This window comes from Cryptotermes secundus, unplaced genomic scaffold, assembly GCF_002891405.2.
Source record: "Cryptotermes secundus unplaced genomic scaffold, Csec_1.0 scaffold286, whole genome shotgun sequence".
Lineage (NCBI taxonomy): Eukaryota > Metazoa > Arthropoda > Insecta > Blattodea > Kalotermitidae > Cryptotermes > Cryptotermes secundus.
This window is the reverse complement of record NW_019736399.1, coordinates 150,675-170,255: the sequence shown is the minus strand read 5'-3', so window position 1 is coordinate 170,255 and position 19,581 is coordinate 150,675. Positions and strand designations below refer to the sequence as shown.

The window sequence follows — 19,581 nt, the reverse complement described above, 5'->3', positions numbered from 1 at the left end:
CATCCTGTTGCACTGATTTATGTCCATGATTTATTCTGTCTTACAGTGCATACATTTATTCACCTTACTCTTCTCTTGCACTACATGTTTCGGCACTAAAGTGCCATCTTCAGGTGCTTTTCGATGTACGTTGAACTACTGCATTGCATGCCCTGTTGTCTTTTAACTAAAATATATATTCGTCATATATATTGCTAAATTTTAAATATTAAAAATGTTAAAACTGTTCAGGATTTGTCATCCTTATGTCATATTTCAGTACGCGAGTCACACCTATCTTCTTCTGTCAGAGTATTCTTCCTACTTTCATGTGTATTGTGCTTTGTGTTGTGTCTTACTCCTGTGACTGTGTGTGTTATACTGCTGGGCCTGCTGGGTATGTGTGTGCACATACCCAGCCAAATACTGTATCTAAGTGTTTGTTGGTTCCCTTTTGCAGTCAGAGTAATTCCTTACTCATGGGTATTACCAAATAAGGGTACCCTGACTGCAGGGTTCCAGACAAATTGCCGGTAGTGTGTCCTGGGATACAAATCCACCAGGTACTTTAATTTTCATATACCAGTTATGAGTATTTTACTTTTCCTGCATGATGTTTTTTATTTTCCATGTTTCTACAATATGTCAAATAGTTTCATACTAAATCTATCGTCAAATGGGAGGAGGATAGAATTTGCTCAGGATTGCGTATAATAGCAGGTTTTGGTACTAATGGTGTTGGAATCTTTGGTTCTATTACCAGTTAAAGTAGTGGTTGGGGAAACTTCACTGGTCTCAAGTATTCCAGATGTTCTGTAGAGCTGTTCAACAGTTTCATTTCATAATATTTAATTTTCCCATATATTTCACCTTCCAATAACATCATTAAAACAGTACAACTGTACTCAGACATAATTTTATTAACTTTGATAAGACTTCAGTATATATATATCCCACAACTAATGGAATGACTGATAATCAATACTATTAAAATATTCATCTCACAAATACATGTATCAATACTTGGCAAAATATTCCTTTAAATTTTAAATTTTAGAAAATGCTGTATAGTACACCTGTATGCACTGGAAGAATATTTTCTAATTAATATTAAAACGTACATAGATTTCAGGTTTTTTTTTTTGCCATCACACAACACGTTGATTCTGTTATATATAATAAGCAACTGAATTGAATATATCAATAGATCAATCAGTTTATTATATTAAACAGAAGAACACAATCAATTCATAATTTATTTATATCCATAAACTATTAAACAAGTACAATTGGACACTATGTGTTGAGTGACAGCATAAAACCCCTAAATTAAAACAATCACTTAAAAAACCTTAAGTACCAATATTCTTAACATTTTAAGATGCCTTTACTGTCAGTAAAATGATGAAACTGATCTTGTAGCTGCCAATTCTGCTATGCGGTACTACTTGTGCTAGTAATAGTCTGGTACAGGAGCACAAGCAATCTTCACAAAGTCCTGATAATGCACCTGTCCCCCAGGTGAAACGTTTGCCTCACGAAATATCTGTTCAACTGAAGAAAAATTAAAACAAAATATGTAAATTTAATTCGGAGCCATGAAAGGAAAATATAAAAGTAAAATTAGAGCACAAATGTTTACATAAAATTGTATCAATACGGAACCACCTGCACAGGATATTTCATCTACAAAGGATACAAGAGTAGGAACAAATCACAATTTTTATTACACAAAAATATGAAAGATTTTATTAAATATATATAAAGAAAGTAAATGTTAATATTGCAGCAACTAATCTTTATGTAACATACAACTGAGACACAGCTATTTCTGAACTATTCTGTGTTCTCACAGAACTCTAAAATTCCTCCAACAGCAGCCATCCGAACAGTGTTCTGATTTAAGATGCTTTTGAAGCAGCAAGTATTTACTTGTAACCTTAATTAAAATATGTAAAAAGACAAAAGAAAAAAGTTCTACTGGTCTGTTGTGCATGCATGTTTCTGGGCCCGTGACGTTAACCAGTCATCATCTGTCTCAATATCAATGAAGATCTCTAGTTTTCTTGGCACTCACCTTCCTTCGCACTGAGCTGTTCTCCCCAGTGCAGCAACATGTGTCGCAACTGACGAGCAGGTATAGTACCTTTTTTAGCTGGATCTGCTGCCTTGAAAGCGTCTATCACTTCACGAGGCAAATCTTCTGCTCGGCTATGGATATGCATTACATCCAAGAAGTCTGCAAAGGACATTTTTCCACCTGAAGAAAGTGAAATTTGTATCCTTCATTATATGCTAAGTAAACTACCATAGTATATGTTCAGATGCTGATAAGAAACCATGTATAATGTACATACACAGAAGAACACCCAAAATTCATGCAATCTGTCTACTGTCAAACTTATCTTATAGAAAAACACTTAATATTTATTCAAGTATAGATATGTGGCAACACTGTAACATGGAAAAGATATCATGTTTGCTGCTAGATCTTGAGCTATTAAGAAAGCTGTGACAATTGTTTCTGATGATCCAAAGTGCAAACATAAACTGTTCATAAGACAAACGCATATTTATTGTTGAATGTTACATTATGTCTAGATAAAACGTGGATTGACAGAATTCAGTGTGGTAAGCTTTCCAATCTAAAAAAAAAGTGAACAATATGCTATCTCAATAACTGTTACTACAAAACAGGTAAATTCAAAGACAAATGACCCTATCTCTTTCAATTCTAGGAAAAGAAATATTGAAGTTCAGCTGCATTCATTAGTCATGAAAATCGATTATAAACCTGTCAAGAAGCTGAATTACACTACTAAAGTACATAGAGGGAAGTTCAAAAGTGTATTCACAGAATTCATTAACTTAAATCGACAAAGTAAAAATGTACATAAATAAATCTGAACAAAAATCCAATCTCAATCATGGGCAAAGAAAAAAATGCTTGCTACCATTCAGTCCAGAACCTTTTGTCTTCTTGTCTGCTGTCCAAAAACATAAAAATTAGAATATACAAAGCTATAATTTTGCCTGCGGTTCTGTATAGGTGTGAAACTTGGTCTCTGACATTGAGGGAGGTTCATAGACTGAGGATGTTTAAGAACAGGGTGTTTAGAATATTTGGACCAAAGAGAGATGAAGTGACAGGAGGTTGGACAAAACTGCATAATGAGGAGCTTCATAACTTTTACTCTTCTCCAAGTATAATTAGAATGATCAAGTCGAGGAGGATGAGGTGGGTAGGTCACAGAGCACAAATTGGGGAGATGAGGAATGCATTTATTATAATTTGGCATACTATTTCTGTATTATTATATTCTTATTACTATTTAGTATTAGTATTAATATTAATCTTTGACTTGTCCCATATCATGTATAATGATTCATGGATGAAATAAAATTGAATTGAATTGAATATAGAATATTGGTGGGAAAGCCAGAAGGAAAGCGACCACAGGGAAGACCAAGGTGTAGGTGGTTGAACAATATTAGAATGGATCTTAGAGAGATAGGATGAGATGGTATTGATTGGATAGATCTGGCTCAGGATAGGGACCAGTGGAGGGCTCTTGTGAACACGGTAATGAACCTTCGGTTTCCACAAAATGCTGGGAAATTCTTGAGTAGCTGCTGAATTGGCGGCTTCTCCAGAAGGGCTCAGCTCCATGAGTAAGTAAGTTAATTTTAGTGATGATGGAATATAATGGCTGACTTTTTTGGACTTTATCCATCATTCTATTTTTATTTAAAACAATATTTTGGAGACTAGACTGTCTCCATCATCAGGTAAAACGCCTGTAAATAGGAAATGTGCATAACATGAATTTTAACATGAATTTCCTATATTTCATCTGTGAAATTAATGAAAAGGTTGGCCATGGCTTCATTCTCATGGAAACACCAGTGCGCTTTTGTAAATGAAGCAAGACAGGATAAGACACTCTCAAAGAACACATCTGGGTCTCTGTGTAAATTCTCCATTATTTTTATTTGATTTTAACCAAAATTAAACTTCTGTCAACAGATTTTAATAAAATTTTAGTAAAATTCCCAAATATAAACTGTCACAAAAAACTATCAGTGGGAGCTGAGTTCCTTCATACAAATGAACCGATGGGCAGACAGACAAGCTGAATCTAACAGATGCTTCTCACAGTTCCTGTGAATGTGCCTAAAACAGAGTACAATGAACTATCACGTGGCAGAGTCATCCACAACTAATTTGTATTCAGCTGGTCAAAAATGATCAACTTTTACATGACCTCAAAACACATGACTATTCACAAGACTCACCATTGAACCCTAACCTAATATTAAAATTTATACTGATAAATGGTTTGTGATTCCAGGAGTGGGTCTAATGTTAGCCTTTACACACTAGCACAGGTTTTTGTAAACAATGGTGCACTTGCCTTTATCTTTAAGATATTTTTTCAGTTCCTGAATTGTAGGGCTCATTCCCAGTGATCTCATTATGATAGTCAACTCGTCCAAAGTTCGAATCTGGCCACTTCGGGCAAAAAGGTAAAAACATTCTCGAAACTCTGTTGAAAAATAAAATACTGTAACACAATTGTATAATAATACAGTCAAGGAGTTATAAAAAGGCCAGAGATGGCTAATGATAGTCAGTAAGATACACTGCCTTAACGTAACTTTACAATTTTTAACTCACCGTCGATATCCTGTTCTCTAAAATAGCGTGCCTGAAACATAATAAAATAACATCATACGTTTAACCTTCACCGCAATTCATATATAACAGTGTTATGCATAAAATATTACATTCATTACAATACCATTTATATGTGTGTTTTTCGATTGTCTAATTAAGTGCAGACAGCCAGCATTTGTCACAACTCCACAAACTCCGTACGTCAACCTGTTTACCCTGATTACTCTCACGAACTCACAAACTCACGAACCTCACGAACCACATATCTTAAATCAGCAGATGATAACGTTCGACCATAGTACCGATTGAGCTACCGTGTCCACCAAAATTAGTTGTGGTTACGTGAATGCGATTTAAAGATGACACTGCCAACGAATAGGGTGGAATTGTATGTCTGTGTGCAGGTAAAGCGCGAACTACAGCTGGTATGAAAAATATGTTTTGTTGACTACATTGGAATTCTTCGTTAACGATGTACTCGCTGTTAGTATATTTTGATCTACTTTTTACGTAATAAACTACAATTTGGCCACGTTACACCTAAGTATTATAAACGAAACGGATAACTATGATACGCTTGGAACATAATATTTTCATACAGTAGTACATGTGTGGTGGGATGTGTGGTAGGATGGTAGGATGTGTTTTTGTTTATGATTCTATTTGTGTACAAAGATCGAGAATTGTGATGTGAATGTACGGTTCTGGTCAAATGGTTACAACGAAAATGTAAGGTTCAGAGCCCTTTGAACTTTCGATTTATATCGGTGTTCAAATTATGAACCTAATTAATTGTTGTAACAAGTATTATTCTCTTTAATCGAACTACAGTTGAAGTCGGAATTGTGGATCAGACTGTCAGGCAGTTCCGTCTCCATATAATTATCTATTAGCCTAATCGATCATCCCCGTTATGAACGTTATGAACCTTTCATTCAGAGTCTATTGGACTGGGTATATAAGGAAGTACAGTGGTGAAATAACCCCTCATTCTCATTCATTGCAACTGTCGGCAAAGTAAAGGTACTGAGTGCTCGCATAGACAACCCTATCAGGATTGCGATCAAGAAAAGAGGTATGTTTTGCAAGTATGGAAATTAACATGTTCGAGCCACATAGATGACTTGCAGTTTGTCTGATAGTTAATGAAAGACCTCGCATGTGATATGGAAGAAACGCAGCAGTTAATGAAAGACCTCGCATGTGATATGGAAGAAACGCAGCAGCTTATACTTAAGCGTATTTCTTGCTGAAGCCAGCCCTACGTCCGTTTCTTTTCATTTTATGCGTTGTAAGACTATAAGTGTACTGAGGTGTTTTTAGAGGCTCTGTTAGCAGTATTGAATTAGGATTATTAATATAATAAAAGCACGTACAAAAAATTGTAGCATTTATAAAATTGGCTGTTTTGCTGCATTGAAGAGTACCTGCATGAAATGACTAATTCATTTGTGTGGACAAAATCTTGATTGTGATTGCAAGTATTATTTAATGAATTTAGAATTATGTTATATGAGAGACACATGTAAGTTTTAAAACTTTTATAATTTCTTCTAAATGGTGTTTGGAAGCTTATGGTCCATTTGTAGAAATTTGCCAAGAAGGTTTATGCATGGATACTCAAACTACCAGTGCTGTGTTCACTTCAGGAACATTTATAGAAATTTTTTACCATAGATTACAAGTTTTTTTTTCTTTTTGAGGTGAATGTTTATTGAAATTTTGGGAATGAAAGGGAAATGTTTAATTCTCACCAATGGGAATATTGCAGGTAGGACTAGTTTCCCCTTAATATGACAGAACGAGTAAAGAAAACTTTGGGCACACTTAACATCTGCTGTCCTTCCACCAACTTTGCAGTATACAGAAGAGTGAAATTAATGGAATAGTTCTGTCTTCTGGGAAGTAACACTATGTAGTCCATTGAAAGTCAACCGACATTTCAGACAAACATGTCACCTCCATCTTCATGGTCAAAAAATAAGCCAAGCAAGCACAGATGCATCATGCTGGTTTCTTGCTTGGCTTATTCTGTGAGATCCTCATTTCATTCATTTATTCACCTTCCATAAAACCTGTCGAGAATAAATTCTCATGTGGGATCCTACATAGTGGAATTAATTGTTGTATATATGAAAGTTGTGTGAGTGTTAATAGTTCATTTTTCCAATAAACATATGAATATTGGAGTATCTGAAAGACTGACTAATTATTACAAATTGCAGATATGCTGAGTAAACTTAATATAGTTAGAATATTAATAGTGGAACTTATGCATAGAAGTGGATCATCAATCCATAAATATTGTGATCTAGGAAAAATATAATTTTCCTGTCTCTTTCCAATTTTCTGCAGCAGACCTAACAGAGAACAGCCAAAGATAACTATGAAATTAACTTCTTACTCTTGCCAATGCATGCAGTAGCCAAGGCTGTTGAAGTCAAATATATTATGTAATATTCTCTATACTCTTGCCAGTATTCTCCTTGGCCCTGTTTGTGATTGCAAATAAAACTTGGTTCAGACAAAATTCTGAGATTCATAGTTTCAATACTAGGAATTATTCCAATTTTTTCCAACAAACGACTCATCTAACAATGTTTCATAAAAGTCCTGCTTATGCAGGTGTCAAGATTTATAATCATCTTCCAGATAATATTAAAGTATTGGCATGTGACATTAAAAGTTTTAAGAGAACATTAAAAAAGTATTTATATGAGCATTCTTTTTTTTACTGTTGATGAGTTTCTTAAGTATAAAACTAGTTAACCACCTAGACAGCATAAAATCGTTGTTATATTTTATGGTCATTTATTATCTTTTTCTTGTTCTATGACTGCTAATTACAAACTGGTAGTATTTTATGCTCAAGTAGTTTTGTGGTTGTACCTCTATTAATTAGCACACTTTTATAAGATGATTGAACTTTCCATGACTTGAGTGCGGTAATAGATGTGCTAATATGCTATTAAAATTCCATTTCATTTTATATATTTAATGACTTTTTATGTACAAAGTTAGATAATTTGAATTGTTTTATCTGTTTATTAATTCAAAATATTATCTATATTTATAATTTTTTAAATTGTTACCTTGTAATATTTATATTTGCTTGTTAATTTTATATTTAATTTTGACAAAATCTTTTTATGACTGCATGTTCTTTGACTTCCTCTATATGCAATGGTTCTACCAGCCTGGATTAACAGAAATGTAATAAATGAATAAATGAATGAGTGAAATGACCATAGCCCATTTCTTTTTAGCTATGTGAGTAAATTTCTTAATTTGGGCCATATGTACTCTTAAAGGGTTTAGATGCTTAATATTGTGATATTGAGATGGATGGGAATCATATTCTGGGTGAAGAATTGATATTGCTGATTGTTAGTTTATAATTCTGGCTAGCCTTGCAGTATTGATCATAGCATTTGAAGGGAAATAGCTGTTGTGTGTTCTTCTTAGAACTTCTCTTTATATAATAACTTCTATTGATACAGTCTTTACAGTGAGATGGGGAAGCACAATCAGTATAGCAACTGGCTACAGGCTGGATGACCAAGAGGTCAGAGTTCTAGTCCCGGTAGTACGGTCAAGAATTTTCACTTCTCCATGTTGTCCAGACCGGCTCTGCGGTCCACCCAACCTCCTATGCAGTGGGTACTGGGGGCTCTTTCCCGGGGTTAAAGCGGCAGGGGGGGTGAAGCTGACTACTCACCTCCAGATAGTGCCGATGTCAAGAAAATATAGATCTATACCAAACCAAATACACCACCTCAATCTACAGACCTTTCTTTATTTTTACACATAATCGCCACTTCTTTGTGCACATTTCTCCCAGCGTTCTGGGAGTTTGAAAATTCCCCTTCTGTAAAATTCCATTCCAGCCATCCGAAGACACTGACGCACTGCTTTCTCAATTGCCTCCCTTGTCTCAAAACGTTGTCCATGCAGCTGATCCCTCACAAATCCAAAAAGAAGGTAGTCGGAGGGTGCCAGATCAGGGCTATAGGAGGGCTGTGGAAGAACTTCCCACCCCATCTTTGCAATTGCTTCCAATGTGAGGCGAGCGGCGTGGGTGTGAGTGTTGTCATGCAGGATGATGTTTCGTCCCAGACATTTATCTCACAATGCATGACGGAGCTTGTGCAGCATCTGGACATAACGAGCAGCATTGATGGTTTGCCCAGATTCCAGGAATTCAGCCAGAATAAACCCCTCTGCTTCCCAGAAGACTGTGCCCATCACCTTTGCAGCTGATGGCACTGTCTGTGCCTTCTTTGTTGATGGAGAATGCAAATGGTGCCATTCCATACTCTGCCGTTTCATTTCAGGCTCAAAATGGTGAAACCAGCTTTTGTCGCCTGTCACAATACAGAGCAAAAAATCATCGCCTTCGTGTCGATATTTCTGCAGCAGGTCTGAGGTGATGGCTTTTCTCTGACCTTTGTGGTCTTCGGTCAATAACTGTGGAACCCAACGAGCACAAACTTTCTTATAGCCCAAGCTTTCAATCATCTCCTGTACTGCACTGCGCCCTATTCCAAGTTTTTGGGCTATTGTGTCCACAGTCACATGCCTGTCATCTTGAATGATCTCGTCCACTCTTTCCTTGTTGCATTCAGTTGAGGCTGTTTGAGGACAACCACTCTGAGGCTCATCTTCGATGCTGGTGTTCCCCTCTTTAAAATGTTTCACCCATCTTCGAACACTGCTTGCACCCATGCACACACTTCCATAAGCATGCTGAAGTCTTGTGAATTTCTGCAGCAGGGATTTCCTCTTTCACAAGAAATTCGATGAGAGCACGCTGGTGAAACAACATATCATTGTCGGCCATTTTATGAGGAGTGATACTGGTCACGTGATGCAAGCTATTGACGTCACAAGACACTCAAGGTTAACACAACAGCTGGTTCCACCTACCACCATACTCTCTTTCGTCTGCTGTTCCCAGGTTGCATGCAAAAAAAAAAAGTTGCTCATGACTTTCGGTACGACCTATGTACTGTGACAAATGATGGTTTTTATGCATTTTTTCTTGTGTGATTTTTATGTCTTGGAAGGGACATCTGAAGTCAGTGGCTGTAAATGTTCATGAATATGTTTCATGAGATTTTTTTAATGTACGAATTGTGATGTCAGTTTTGACATTTTACTAGTATAGGAAGGTCAGGGTAGAAGATTACGATTGGAGGAAGAACAAGAAGTCTGTCTTATAGTGTTTGCTGTTGGACCTTGTCATTCTTCTCTCCTACATCACCGAGCTTTTTCTGTATACCTTACTCTTATACCTGAAGATGTAGGAAACAAGGGCCTCCAGACTCTTACTACATAACAAACCACATAGTGCCACATCCCAGAATGCAGTGGTGTGGATTCAACTTTATTTTAAGTTGGTTATTCATAGATGCTGTCAGTATTGAGACCAACTAACTAAACTAACTTCATGTAGCTGAGCCCTTCTTGAGAAGCCCCCAACTCTGTAGCTACTCAAGAACTTCCCAGGAATTTATGGAACCCGAAGGTTCATTACCATGTTCACAGGAGCCCACCATTGGTCCCTGTTCTGAGCCAGACCAATCATGTCCATCCTATCTCTCAAAGATTCATTTTAATATTATCTGCCTGCCTACATCTTGGTCTTCGTAGTTGTCTCTTTCCTTGCGCCCTTCCCACCATTATCCTATAGGGTAAACGATAGGATGATTAATGAATATGCAGCAGTTGGTAGAATGAGAATTGGCTGGGGAAACAGAAGTACTCAGGAGAAATCCACCTCAGTACCACTTTGCCAACCGCAGATTTCACATAACCTGACCTGGGATTGAGCCCAGGCCACCATGGTGGGAAACCAGACATTAAGCACCCGAATTTTGGCACAACCTCTGAGTTCAGCTGGGTCTGTCTAATAATTATATTTCGTTTCATGAAAGCAAGGAATCTCTTGACCAGCTGAGTAGCTGTGAACCTTCTGAGGGAGACCTTGAGCAATATAGTAGTTAACCTTCATATAAAGTACTCATAATTTTTAAGTTAGATTCTTATGACAGTTGTAAACATTTGTAAATATCAGATATGAAAAGAGTCCTCTAAGCCATTCAGGCATCATAGACAGCCTAATTCCAGAACCCAACCATACAGGTTCAGGAATACCAGAAACAATTTTATTCACTGAAACAAGGTTTTTTTAATGATGATACATTCTGTCTACTGTGTGTATTAAAACAATAAAATTTCCCAGCATTTCATGGAACCTGAAGGTTCATTACCTTGTTCACAAGAGCACTCCACTGGTCCCTATCCTGAACCAGATCAATCCGATCCATACAATCCCATCCTGACACTCTAACATCCGTTTTAATATTGTCTACCCACCTATGCCTTGGTCTTCCCAGTGGTCTCCTTCCTTCTGGCTTTCCCACCAATGTCCTATATGCATTCATCATCCCCCCCATTTGTGCTACATGCCCCGCCCACCTCATCCTCTTTGACTTGATCATTCTAATTATACTTGGAGAAGAGTAAAAGTTATGAAGCTCCTCATTATGCAGTTTTCTCCAACCTCCTGTCACTTGTTAGAAAATAAAAAGTGAAACAGAAAGACCTTGGGCCATATACTTAGTTAACGTTCCTTAAAGTACACAATTTTCAAGTTACCTTCATGTGGTACTTGTAAACACTTGTAAATGACAGATATGAAAAAAGTCCACTAAGCTGTTCAGGCAACAGATGAAGATAGACATATTCCAGAAACCAGGTCCACAGGTTCAGGTGTGCCAGAAACAGTCTTATTCATTAAAATATCAGGGCTAATTTACATTTGTTTACACTAATGATACACTTTGAGTGCTGCATGTATGAGAATGTAAAAATGAAAGTGTTTGTGAAATTTCTTGAGCTGAAAACAATGGTGGAATGGTTTGTTATGCTCATGAATTTCAAAATTAACTAAAAGAAATGTGTTTATGTTTTCTTAGTTCAGATTATTAAGTGGAATAGTGATTTAGTGAATTAGGTTATTTGTGGAAAACAGGATTTTAAAATGTGTTTGGCTGTGAGAATGAAACCCTTGTGGCTGTGATACATGACCGCCTCTGTGGTCTAGTGGTCATAGTTCCTGGCTACAGATTCAGAGGTCTTGGTTTGATTCCCGGCGCTACCTACCGGGTTTTTTTGATAAGTACTGGGTCTGGAACGATGTCCACTCTGCCTCTTGAGGATAATTGAGGAGCTGTTTCAAGGAAATAGCGGCTCTGGTCTAGAGAACTGAAATTAATGGCCAGGGGGATCCGTTGCGCTGATCACGTGACGCCCTTATCCGCTAAAGTTGGCACTGACTTCGCCGACAAGCGGCGGCCACTTGGTCAGTATCGTTAACTTGCTGACTAAAGCCACAGAGTTTATTTTTTGTTTGTGGCTGTGATACATTTAATAATATTGGTCTCCATTTTATTTATAGTTTATTTGTTGATGCTGTCAGTAGCCCAGACAACACAGAATTGATTAGTGGATGATAAATTGGAAAGTATGTGGAAGGAAGTGGTCAGGTCCTAATTTGAGGAACTGTTCTGGCATTTTCCTGGAGGGATTGAAGAAATCGACGACAAAACCCATCAGGATTACAGTCATCTGGGATGTGATGTCATATTTTGGAGGAGGGGGTATTTTTTTATGATACTGTCAGTATCTAGGCAACTGCCTCTGTGGTGTATTGGTCAGTGTTCCTGGCTACAGATCCAGAGGTCAGGGTTCGATTCCCGGCGCTACGACATTTTTTCTGAGAAGTAGTATGTCTTGAACGGGGTGCACCCAGCCTTGTGATGATAATTGATGAACTATTTCAAGGAAATAGCGGCTCTAGTCTAGAAAACCGAAATTGACGGCCGTGGGGATCGTTGCGCTGACCACCCGACACCTCTATCCGCAAAAGTTGACACTAAACTTCGCCGACAAGCGGCGGTCGTTCGTTCGGTATAGTTCTCTTGCAGACTAAAATCCCTGAGTTTTTTTTTTTTTTTTTTTGTTTTGTCAGTAGCTAGGCTGTTGCATGGCACGACTGAAATTCAAAACAAGCATCTCCAAAATGAGTCCACAGTGTTACTACTATGCCAATTCACTCGCTGGTTTCATGTAGTTTTTTGGATGGATACCAGCTGTCTTCAAGAAGTCCTAATCTGAAGATGGAGGCAGTACGTTCCTCTAAAACATCAGTATTTACCATACTACAGAGTGTCACATCCCAGATCACTGTATACCTTGTATCTGCTTGTGTATTTTATTTTGTTGCTCTCTTCCAGCTTGGTGTTGCAGTGTGTTATGATGCAAAGGGAGAAGACAAGGAGGATGTGACTGTTTGAAATAGTTCTAAACAATATTAAAGGACAAGATGGTTTTGGATCCCTAGAAAGATACTGGAATGCTTTCATATTTCCTGGAAAGAAACAGTATGTCATACTACTGTACTTTGCCTCACCTTATAGCAGTGACTTTAATTGTAAATAAATACAGGATCACCTCATCCTTCCAGAAGGTCTGGCTTCAGGTTGGAAATATCATACCTTGAATGGTGTATCATGTGCTTTGAACTGTAGGAATATATTGTGGCATATTTACTCAAGGCAAGAACTGTGAAGCCAGCAGAGGACAGCTGTGGCTAGGGAACAGCATTGCAAACATGTCCATTGCTAGGCAACAGATTCATAACTTGCAACAATGGAGTAACTGTGAAGCGGTGTTCTCTATGCGGTCCGTGTGATAGTTATGTGTTGCAACAATAGAAGAACTGTTGGGGTAGGTGCTTTCTGTGCATTCCGTGCCAGTACTGTATAATGAGGGGCGCCTGCAATTATGAAAAGATCTTGCGATGGCAGAGTGAAGAGTAGTAGGAGGTTGGCGTGAGGTGGCCACCAGCTTGGGAGTTAGTTGAAGCAATGAGTGACTTGTGAAACAGTCGCTGGCCAGTAAGGACGTGAACATGAAAGCTGTTACCAGACGACAACCGGTGAAGATACAGCAGACTGAGAAGTCTTAGTACATGCTGTAGTGAGCTGGGGCTCATGACCAGATGTTTCTTTTTAGATGAAAGTTACTGTCCTGTCCATGTGGGGCAACCTCTCTGATGAGAGGTTGGGTCTGTCATTCATCAGTCATAGTTGATAGTATTAGTCCATTGTCATTATGTACACTTATTTACAATTGAGTCTTAATATCTAGTATGTATAATATATACAAGGCTTCTGTCAGTCTAGGCTTAGTACAGCAGACTATGCCATATATCTAGTACTGTGTGTTGATTCATTGCCACTGACATATGTATTGGTTGCCATAGAAACATGTTTAGGTTGCTGTTGCCTAGCAGTGTCATCTGCCCCAGCTTTCACATCACATTCAGAAGAGAAGGTACAGCAGGGTGCGCATATTTTAAATGCAGATTACTGATTTTGGACTTTCATCATTGTCCACCATTAATGTTGATTTTGCTGTTGGATCTTTGCAGCACACGGACATGAGCAGCATTTTTTATATTTCAAAGGTACATGCTAAATCATTTTTCTTGGTTACGCCCTCTTTTCTCTTTTGCCTTGACGATGGAGGCAGTATGTATCTCTGAATGTCAGGAGAGTTCCTATATCCACTAGTGCAAAGAGGAAGGGCTGAACCAGTGTGAAATATAGATTGTATTTGGGGTTCTCCTGGCAATAACTATGAAGAGTGTGATCTTCTCGCTTTTAATTTTTTAAGTCACTTAGTGAGGGGTGGAGTCCAGCTGCGTCCACTCGGCATGGCGGCCACTGATTGGCCTATTGTATCTGCCCTGGGTGATCATGATGATGGAGAATTTGGTGGAATGAAGATTGGCAGGAGAAACCGAAGTACTTGGAGAAACCCCGCCCCAGCGCCACTTTGTCCACCACAAATCCCACTTGACCAGACCCGGGATCGAACCCGAGCTGCCGCGGTTGGAAGCCAGTGACTAACCACTTGAGCTATGGCATAGCAATGCTTGCAATGCTATGTGATTTGGAGTGAGCTCAGAATTTTTGGAACACATTGCCTCCATCTTCAGGGTTGAAGATTAAGCCAAGCAAGGAACCAGCAGAAGCAAATGGCAAGTTGAGCATGCCAAAACATTGGGCTCTGTGAACTACATGGCATTCTAATCCAGAAGGCCATCATCTTTATGAAATATACATGTTTATAGCTTGTTAATGATTGTGTTGATAGTTGTGTTGATATAAGGCTTGCGACAAGACTCAGTTATGCGCCACAATGCAGTGGAGGGAAGGACACCAGCAGACACAGCAGTGGTCCTAAAGGAAGAAAGCTCTAAGCTTACAATCAGAAAACAGCACCATGACTCAGCAGTTAAAAAGGAAACTGTGAGTTCTGATTTATGTTTTGTTCATGCAATTTGGTTAATCATCTCTGGATAACTGCATTCACATGTACTTCTCTTTGTTGAGGGGTTCAGATTGTAGTAGTCTACTGATCATGATGTTCAGGATGTCTAAAATTTGTGTATTCCTGATCTTGATAACAGGCCACAAAAATGCAAATCATGTATTTGCAGTCATCAGGGGTAGGAGAGAAGATGGTTTCTATTGCCTCCAAATCCGTGGCGGTACTTTAAAACAACTGTATTTAAGATCACAGTTTTTAACCTTGAAAAACTTTGGAGAAGTATAGAGCTATGGTCGATTGGAACCAGACAAGGAGTTACACACTGAAAATGGAGATTTAAATTTCATCCTGAACAATGGTAACCTCCCATCAGTCTACACAATTTTGTAATCCAGAATACCACAATCTGACAGGATCTGTGAAATGTTGAAATTGAATGGTGTCTCATTTATCCTGTTGTATTGATTTTTGATTGAAAGTGTGGCTTTGCAAATCAGTTTGATCATTGATAACATAAGAATTTCTCAGTTCCGTTTATGACCTCTGGATTGTGTATGAGGAGAAGTGTGGCCGGAAATGTCGAGACCAGTGATTGCAGCCACATTCTGTGAGGGAGTGTGGCATATTGTAACTAATTACCTGTTATAATGTGTATGCACCCTGCAATCATTATCTCGATCAATGAATTCAAACCCATCCACTTCACATTCTGCTGAGAACAGTTAGATACAAAAGTAGTGATTAAATTATTCTCGGAAATATACAGACACAGTTGAAACTGGTGACATGTTGACTTCACTGATTCCATACCCAATTCTCTGACCCATTCTTGAACTCAAATGCGGGAGACTATGCTACGTCAGGGAAGCTCTGGCCAGAGCAATAAGCATATGTGGTTACAAATAGTGAGATGTCAAATAAAGATATATTGTATTGTAGCATCCTGTTGAGCTCTTCTATTTTTATTATAAATCTTATTTTACAATCTTATGTGCAACTATTTATTAACTTAAAAGTTTAAAATTTAAAGGTCACAACTGTTTCGGCCAATATGGCTATCATCAGGTGTTAGAATATATCTAATTGGGAAACCGCTGCTTTCTGTTGTTGCTGCTGCTCTTACACGTGTAGGTCCCTCGGACGCGCTTGTGTGTCTGTAATATGTGTGAAAGAACTCAGTAGGAAGAAGCACAATGCTCTAATTACAGTGAGTACACAAATAAGTAACCAGATGACGCACAAAGAACTTCACATACACTGTTGTGAAACAAGACCTCAAAGCGTATTCTTGTGACATCACTTTATTACTCAACGCCGTCACTACAATTCAACGTAACTATAACACAAATGTTGAACAAGTTGTTTCACAGTCGGTTCTTTTGTGTTAACTACTCTCACTAGAATGTCAAACTGTAGAACTGTCGAACTGTCCATGCTGGCTAACCACTGGTTTCTGTCAACACCACTGTCAAAGCTGATTTATGTATATCGGGCAAGTGGGAAACGTCACCTCCGGCAGCACATCTACTGTTATGTCACAGCAGGGAAATGTTTACTCACTCGGCAAATAACACGCAACAACTAGTAGAGCAAACACACATGCAGTCATGGATCATAAGTCAAGGGATTAAAGGGGAAAGAAGTCTCAATTCCCAACATCCTCCCCATCCTGGTAAATCCAAAGGAATTACCAGCTGCACTGGATGACTGATTCTCGTTGTGTTTGTTTGTCGATGTGCAGTTCAGATCTGGTTCTCTCTTCCTGGACACAGTTCTTCAATCCTAGTCTTCTTCCACATGTGCCTTGGCTCACTAACCCCAGAAGTTTCCTCACATTCTGCGTGACACCGCTCAGAGACATAATGACACCAGAAGTTCCCTCGATAACTTGTGCTGGAAGCTTGAGTCATATGCCACCAGAAGTTTCCACCGGCCTCCCCACCAGTCCACACATGCAACAATGAGTTGTTATGAAATTTCACATGTTACAGACACACGTTTGCATCCAAGGGACCTACACATGTAAAAGCAGCAGTTTCCCCATTAGATATATTCTGACACCTGATGATTGCCATATTGGCCAAAACATGTTGTGACCTTTAAATTTTAAATTTAAAACTTAAAAATTTTAAACTTTTAAGTTAATTAAGTTAATACATAAGACTGTAAAATAGGATTTGTAATAAAAGGTCAGATAAAGTAATATATACTGATTTAATATTGTTTGTACAATAATTTATATGAGTTTATTCAATTTTAGAAACTGTCCAACACTGAGCATGTGGTGACAAGCCTGATAGCTGGAGCAATAGCAGGTGGAGCTGCCAAAACCACAATTGCTCCTATGGACCGCACAAAAATAAATTTTCAAATCTCGGAGTCTCGGTACTCAGCGCGAGAAGCATTGCGCTTTCTAAGCAACACTTATCGAAATGAAGGTTTGCTTAGTCTGTGGCGTGGTAATTCTGCCACAATGGCACGCATCATTCCTTACTCTGCGATCCAGTTTACTGCACACGAGCAGTGGAAGAGGATCCTTCATGTGGATGTCGACAAAACCCACAAGTACGCTAATTTAATTTGTTTTGTAACTGATATCTAACAAGTCAGAATTGTATTCATGAAGAAATTAAGAGCTGATTAAATTCAGTTTACAGTAATTTGTCCTAATGACTGATACCTAAAAACATGAAGATTACATTATACTAGTGTTTCTCAACCACCAGGCCGTGGCCCGGTAGCGGGTGTCCATCGTATAAAAAAAGAATTTACCGGGCCAAAGTCTCACAAAGGTTGAGAACCACTGCATTATACAAAGTATAACGTTTCTTGTTTTGTATGGTGACAGCCTCTGTGGTCTAGTGGTCAGAGTTCCTGGATACAGATCCAGAGGTCTCGGGTTCGATTCCCGGTGCTACCAGATTTTCTCAGTAGTAGTGAGTCTGGAACAGGGTTCACTCAGCCTTGTGACGATAATTGAGAAACTGTTTCTCCACAAAAGTTGGCGCAAACTTCGCTGACCAGCGGTGGTCACTTGATCAGTATAGTTCACTTGCGGACTACAGGTCACGGAGTTTGTGTGCGTGTGTTTTTTGTTTTGTTTTGTTTGTTTTGTATGGTTGTTAAACTTGTTTTCTGGCATTAAGGGAGGAGTATAGTCTGAGGGTGAATGATAATGGGGTTGAGAAGAATATTTGGGCCTAAGATAAAGCTGCATAATGAGGTGTTTCGTAATTTGTAATTTTCGTAATTTGACTAAAATTAGGTAGGATGAGATGGATGGGGCATGTAGCACGCATGGGAGAGATGGGGAGTGTATGTAAAATTTCAATAGGAAGACCCAAAAGAATACACTGGCAGCATGGTACAGAGTTCTGCACCTGCTGACTCCATTATGCTGTTCCTTTATGAATATAAAGACAGATATTTCCTGTGATAAAATTTTGACCAACACATAATTTTCGTGAAAAATGTGATTATGGGGAACACACAACATGTGCCACGTCGCTTTAAACTCTTTGTTTTCCATGAAAATTGTGCACTGGTTGAAGTGTTATCAAATCACATTTTCCCGTCAGTGTTCAAGGAATTGTGTGGTGGAACCCATAGGCACAAATTCCTGATATTCTGTATAAAAATACCTTATCATTTCAGAGCCTCATGTTTCTGTATTGTATGGGTATTTATATTTTAAGATATTTTGTTCATTCAGGACTTCTTCTTTCACGAGGTTCCTTGCTGGCTCACTAGCCGGTGTAACCTCACAGTCGCTGACCTACCCTTTGGACCTGGCCCGTGCTCGAATGGCTGTCACTCATAAAGAACAGTACCGGACATTACGAGAGGTTTTTGTTAAAATTTGGTATGAAGAGGGACCACGCACTTTATACCGAGGGTACCTACCAACTGTTCTTGGAGTAATTCCTTATGCTGGTGTTAGTTTCTTCACATATGATACTCTCAAAAGAAATTACATGGGTATGTATATAAGAAATTGTAATATTTCCTTGCTGATTTCTGCAACTTGCATTGTACAGCAAAGGGCATGTTTTAGGTGGTATTCATTCATCTGTGGAATGAAAATATTCTGAAAACTGGTTCTGAGTGATGCCTTGAAAGAAATGACATGAGGTTTATGATGTTTCTTATAGAGACAGTCACTACTCACAGATGTTGGAAACATACAGGGCCTATTATGTAAATGTAGCAGGTGATGTAATTTGGCAATGGGCTTGTTGATCATTTGCCAAATTGTTGTGATCTGGTTCCAACCAGTTTCTATATCTTTACCCATCTTTGACCATGTCATGTAACATGCACACTTCACTGTGCTTTTCACATATACAATATATTCCTAGCACAGACAGACTTGTACTCTGTTGATGGGTATATATGTGTTTTACTATCGTCTGTGACCCTTTTAAGAAGGTAGTGCTTATCCAGCATTAATGTCACAGTTATGTTTTAATAAATATATATATATATATATGTGTGTGTGTGTGTGTGTGTGTGTGTTAAAT

General features: G+C 38.3%; 2 protein-coding genes across 7 annotated transcripts in view; one reads left to right on the top strand and one right to left on the bottom strand.

The window, feature by feature from the left end:
• Window positions 1-879: 879 nt before the first annotated feature.
• Window positions 880-4,946, bottom strand: LOC111869841 (calmodulin-like protein 4). 2 transcript variants are annotated; one of them, XM_023861669.2, is made up of 5 exons: window positions 4,782-4,946; window positions 4,658-4,688; window positions 4,395-4,526; window positions 2,057-2,218; window positions 880-1,533 (listed from the first exon to the last, which is right to left on the bottom strand). In XM_023861669.2, the coding sequence occupies exons 1-5, from the start codon at window positions 4,782-4,784 to the stop codon at window positions 1,433-1,435; spliced, it is 429 nt and encodes a 142-aa protein (XP_023717437.1). In that variant the 5' UTR covers window positions 4,785-4,946; the 3' UTR covers window positions 880-1,432. The 2 variants fall into 2 exon arrangements, with proteins under 2 accessions (XP_023717437.1, XP_023717436.1); XM_023861668.2 differs by having other exon boundaries at window positions 2,057-2,239; window positions 4,782-4,941.
• Window positions 4,947-5,285: 339 nt separating this feature from the next.
• The window catches only part of LOC111869846 (mitochondrial coenzyme A transporter SLC25A42), an 18,679-nt gene continuing 4,383 nt past the window's right edge, over window positions 5,286-19,581 (top strand). The window contains exons 1-5 of one of the 5 annotated variants that reach the window (XM_023861673.2): window positions 5,286-5,732; window positions 12,958-13,104; window positions 14,885-15,039; window positions 17,322-17,626; window positions 18,774-19,039. In XM_023861673.2, coding sequence (XP_023717441.1) covers window positions 14,920-15,039; window positions 17,322-17,626; window positions 18,774-19,039 — 691 coding nt within the window. In that variant the 5' untranslated portion in view covers window positions 5,286-5,732; window positions 12,958-13,104; window positions 14,885-14,919. Of the gene's footprint in view, window positions 5,733-5,754; window positions 6,183-12,957; window positions 13,105-13,428; window positions 13,451-13,884; window positions 14,193-14,884; window positions 15,040-17,321; window positions 17,627-18,773; window positions 19,040-19,581 lie in introns of those variants that run through there. The other 4 variants (XM_023861674.2, XM_023861672.2, XM_023861677.2 and 1 more) reach the window with 4 other exon arrangements.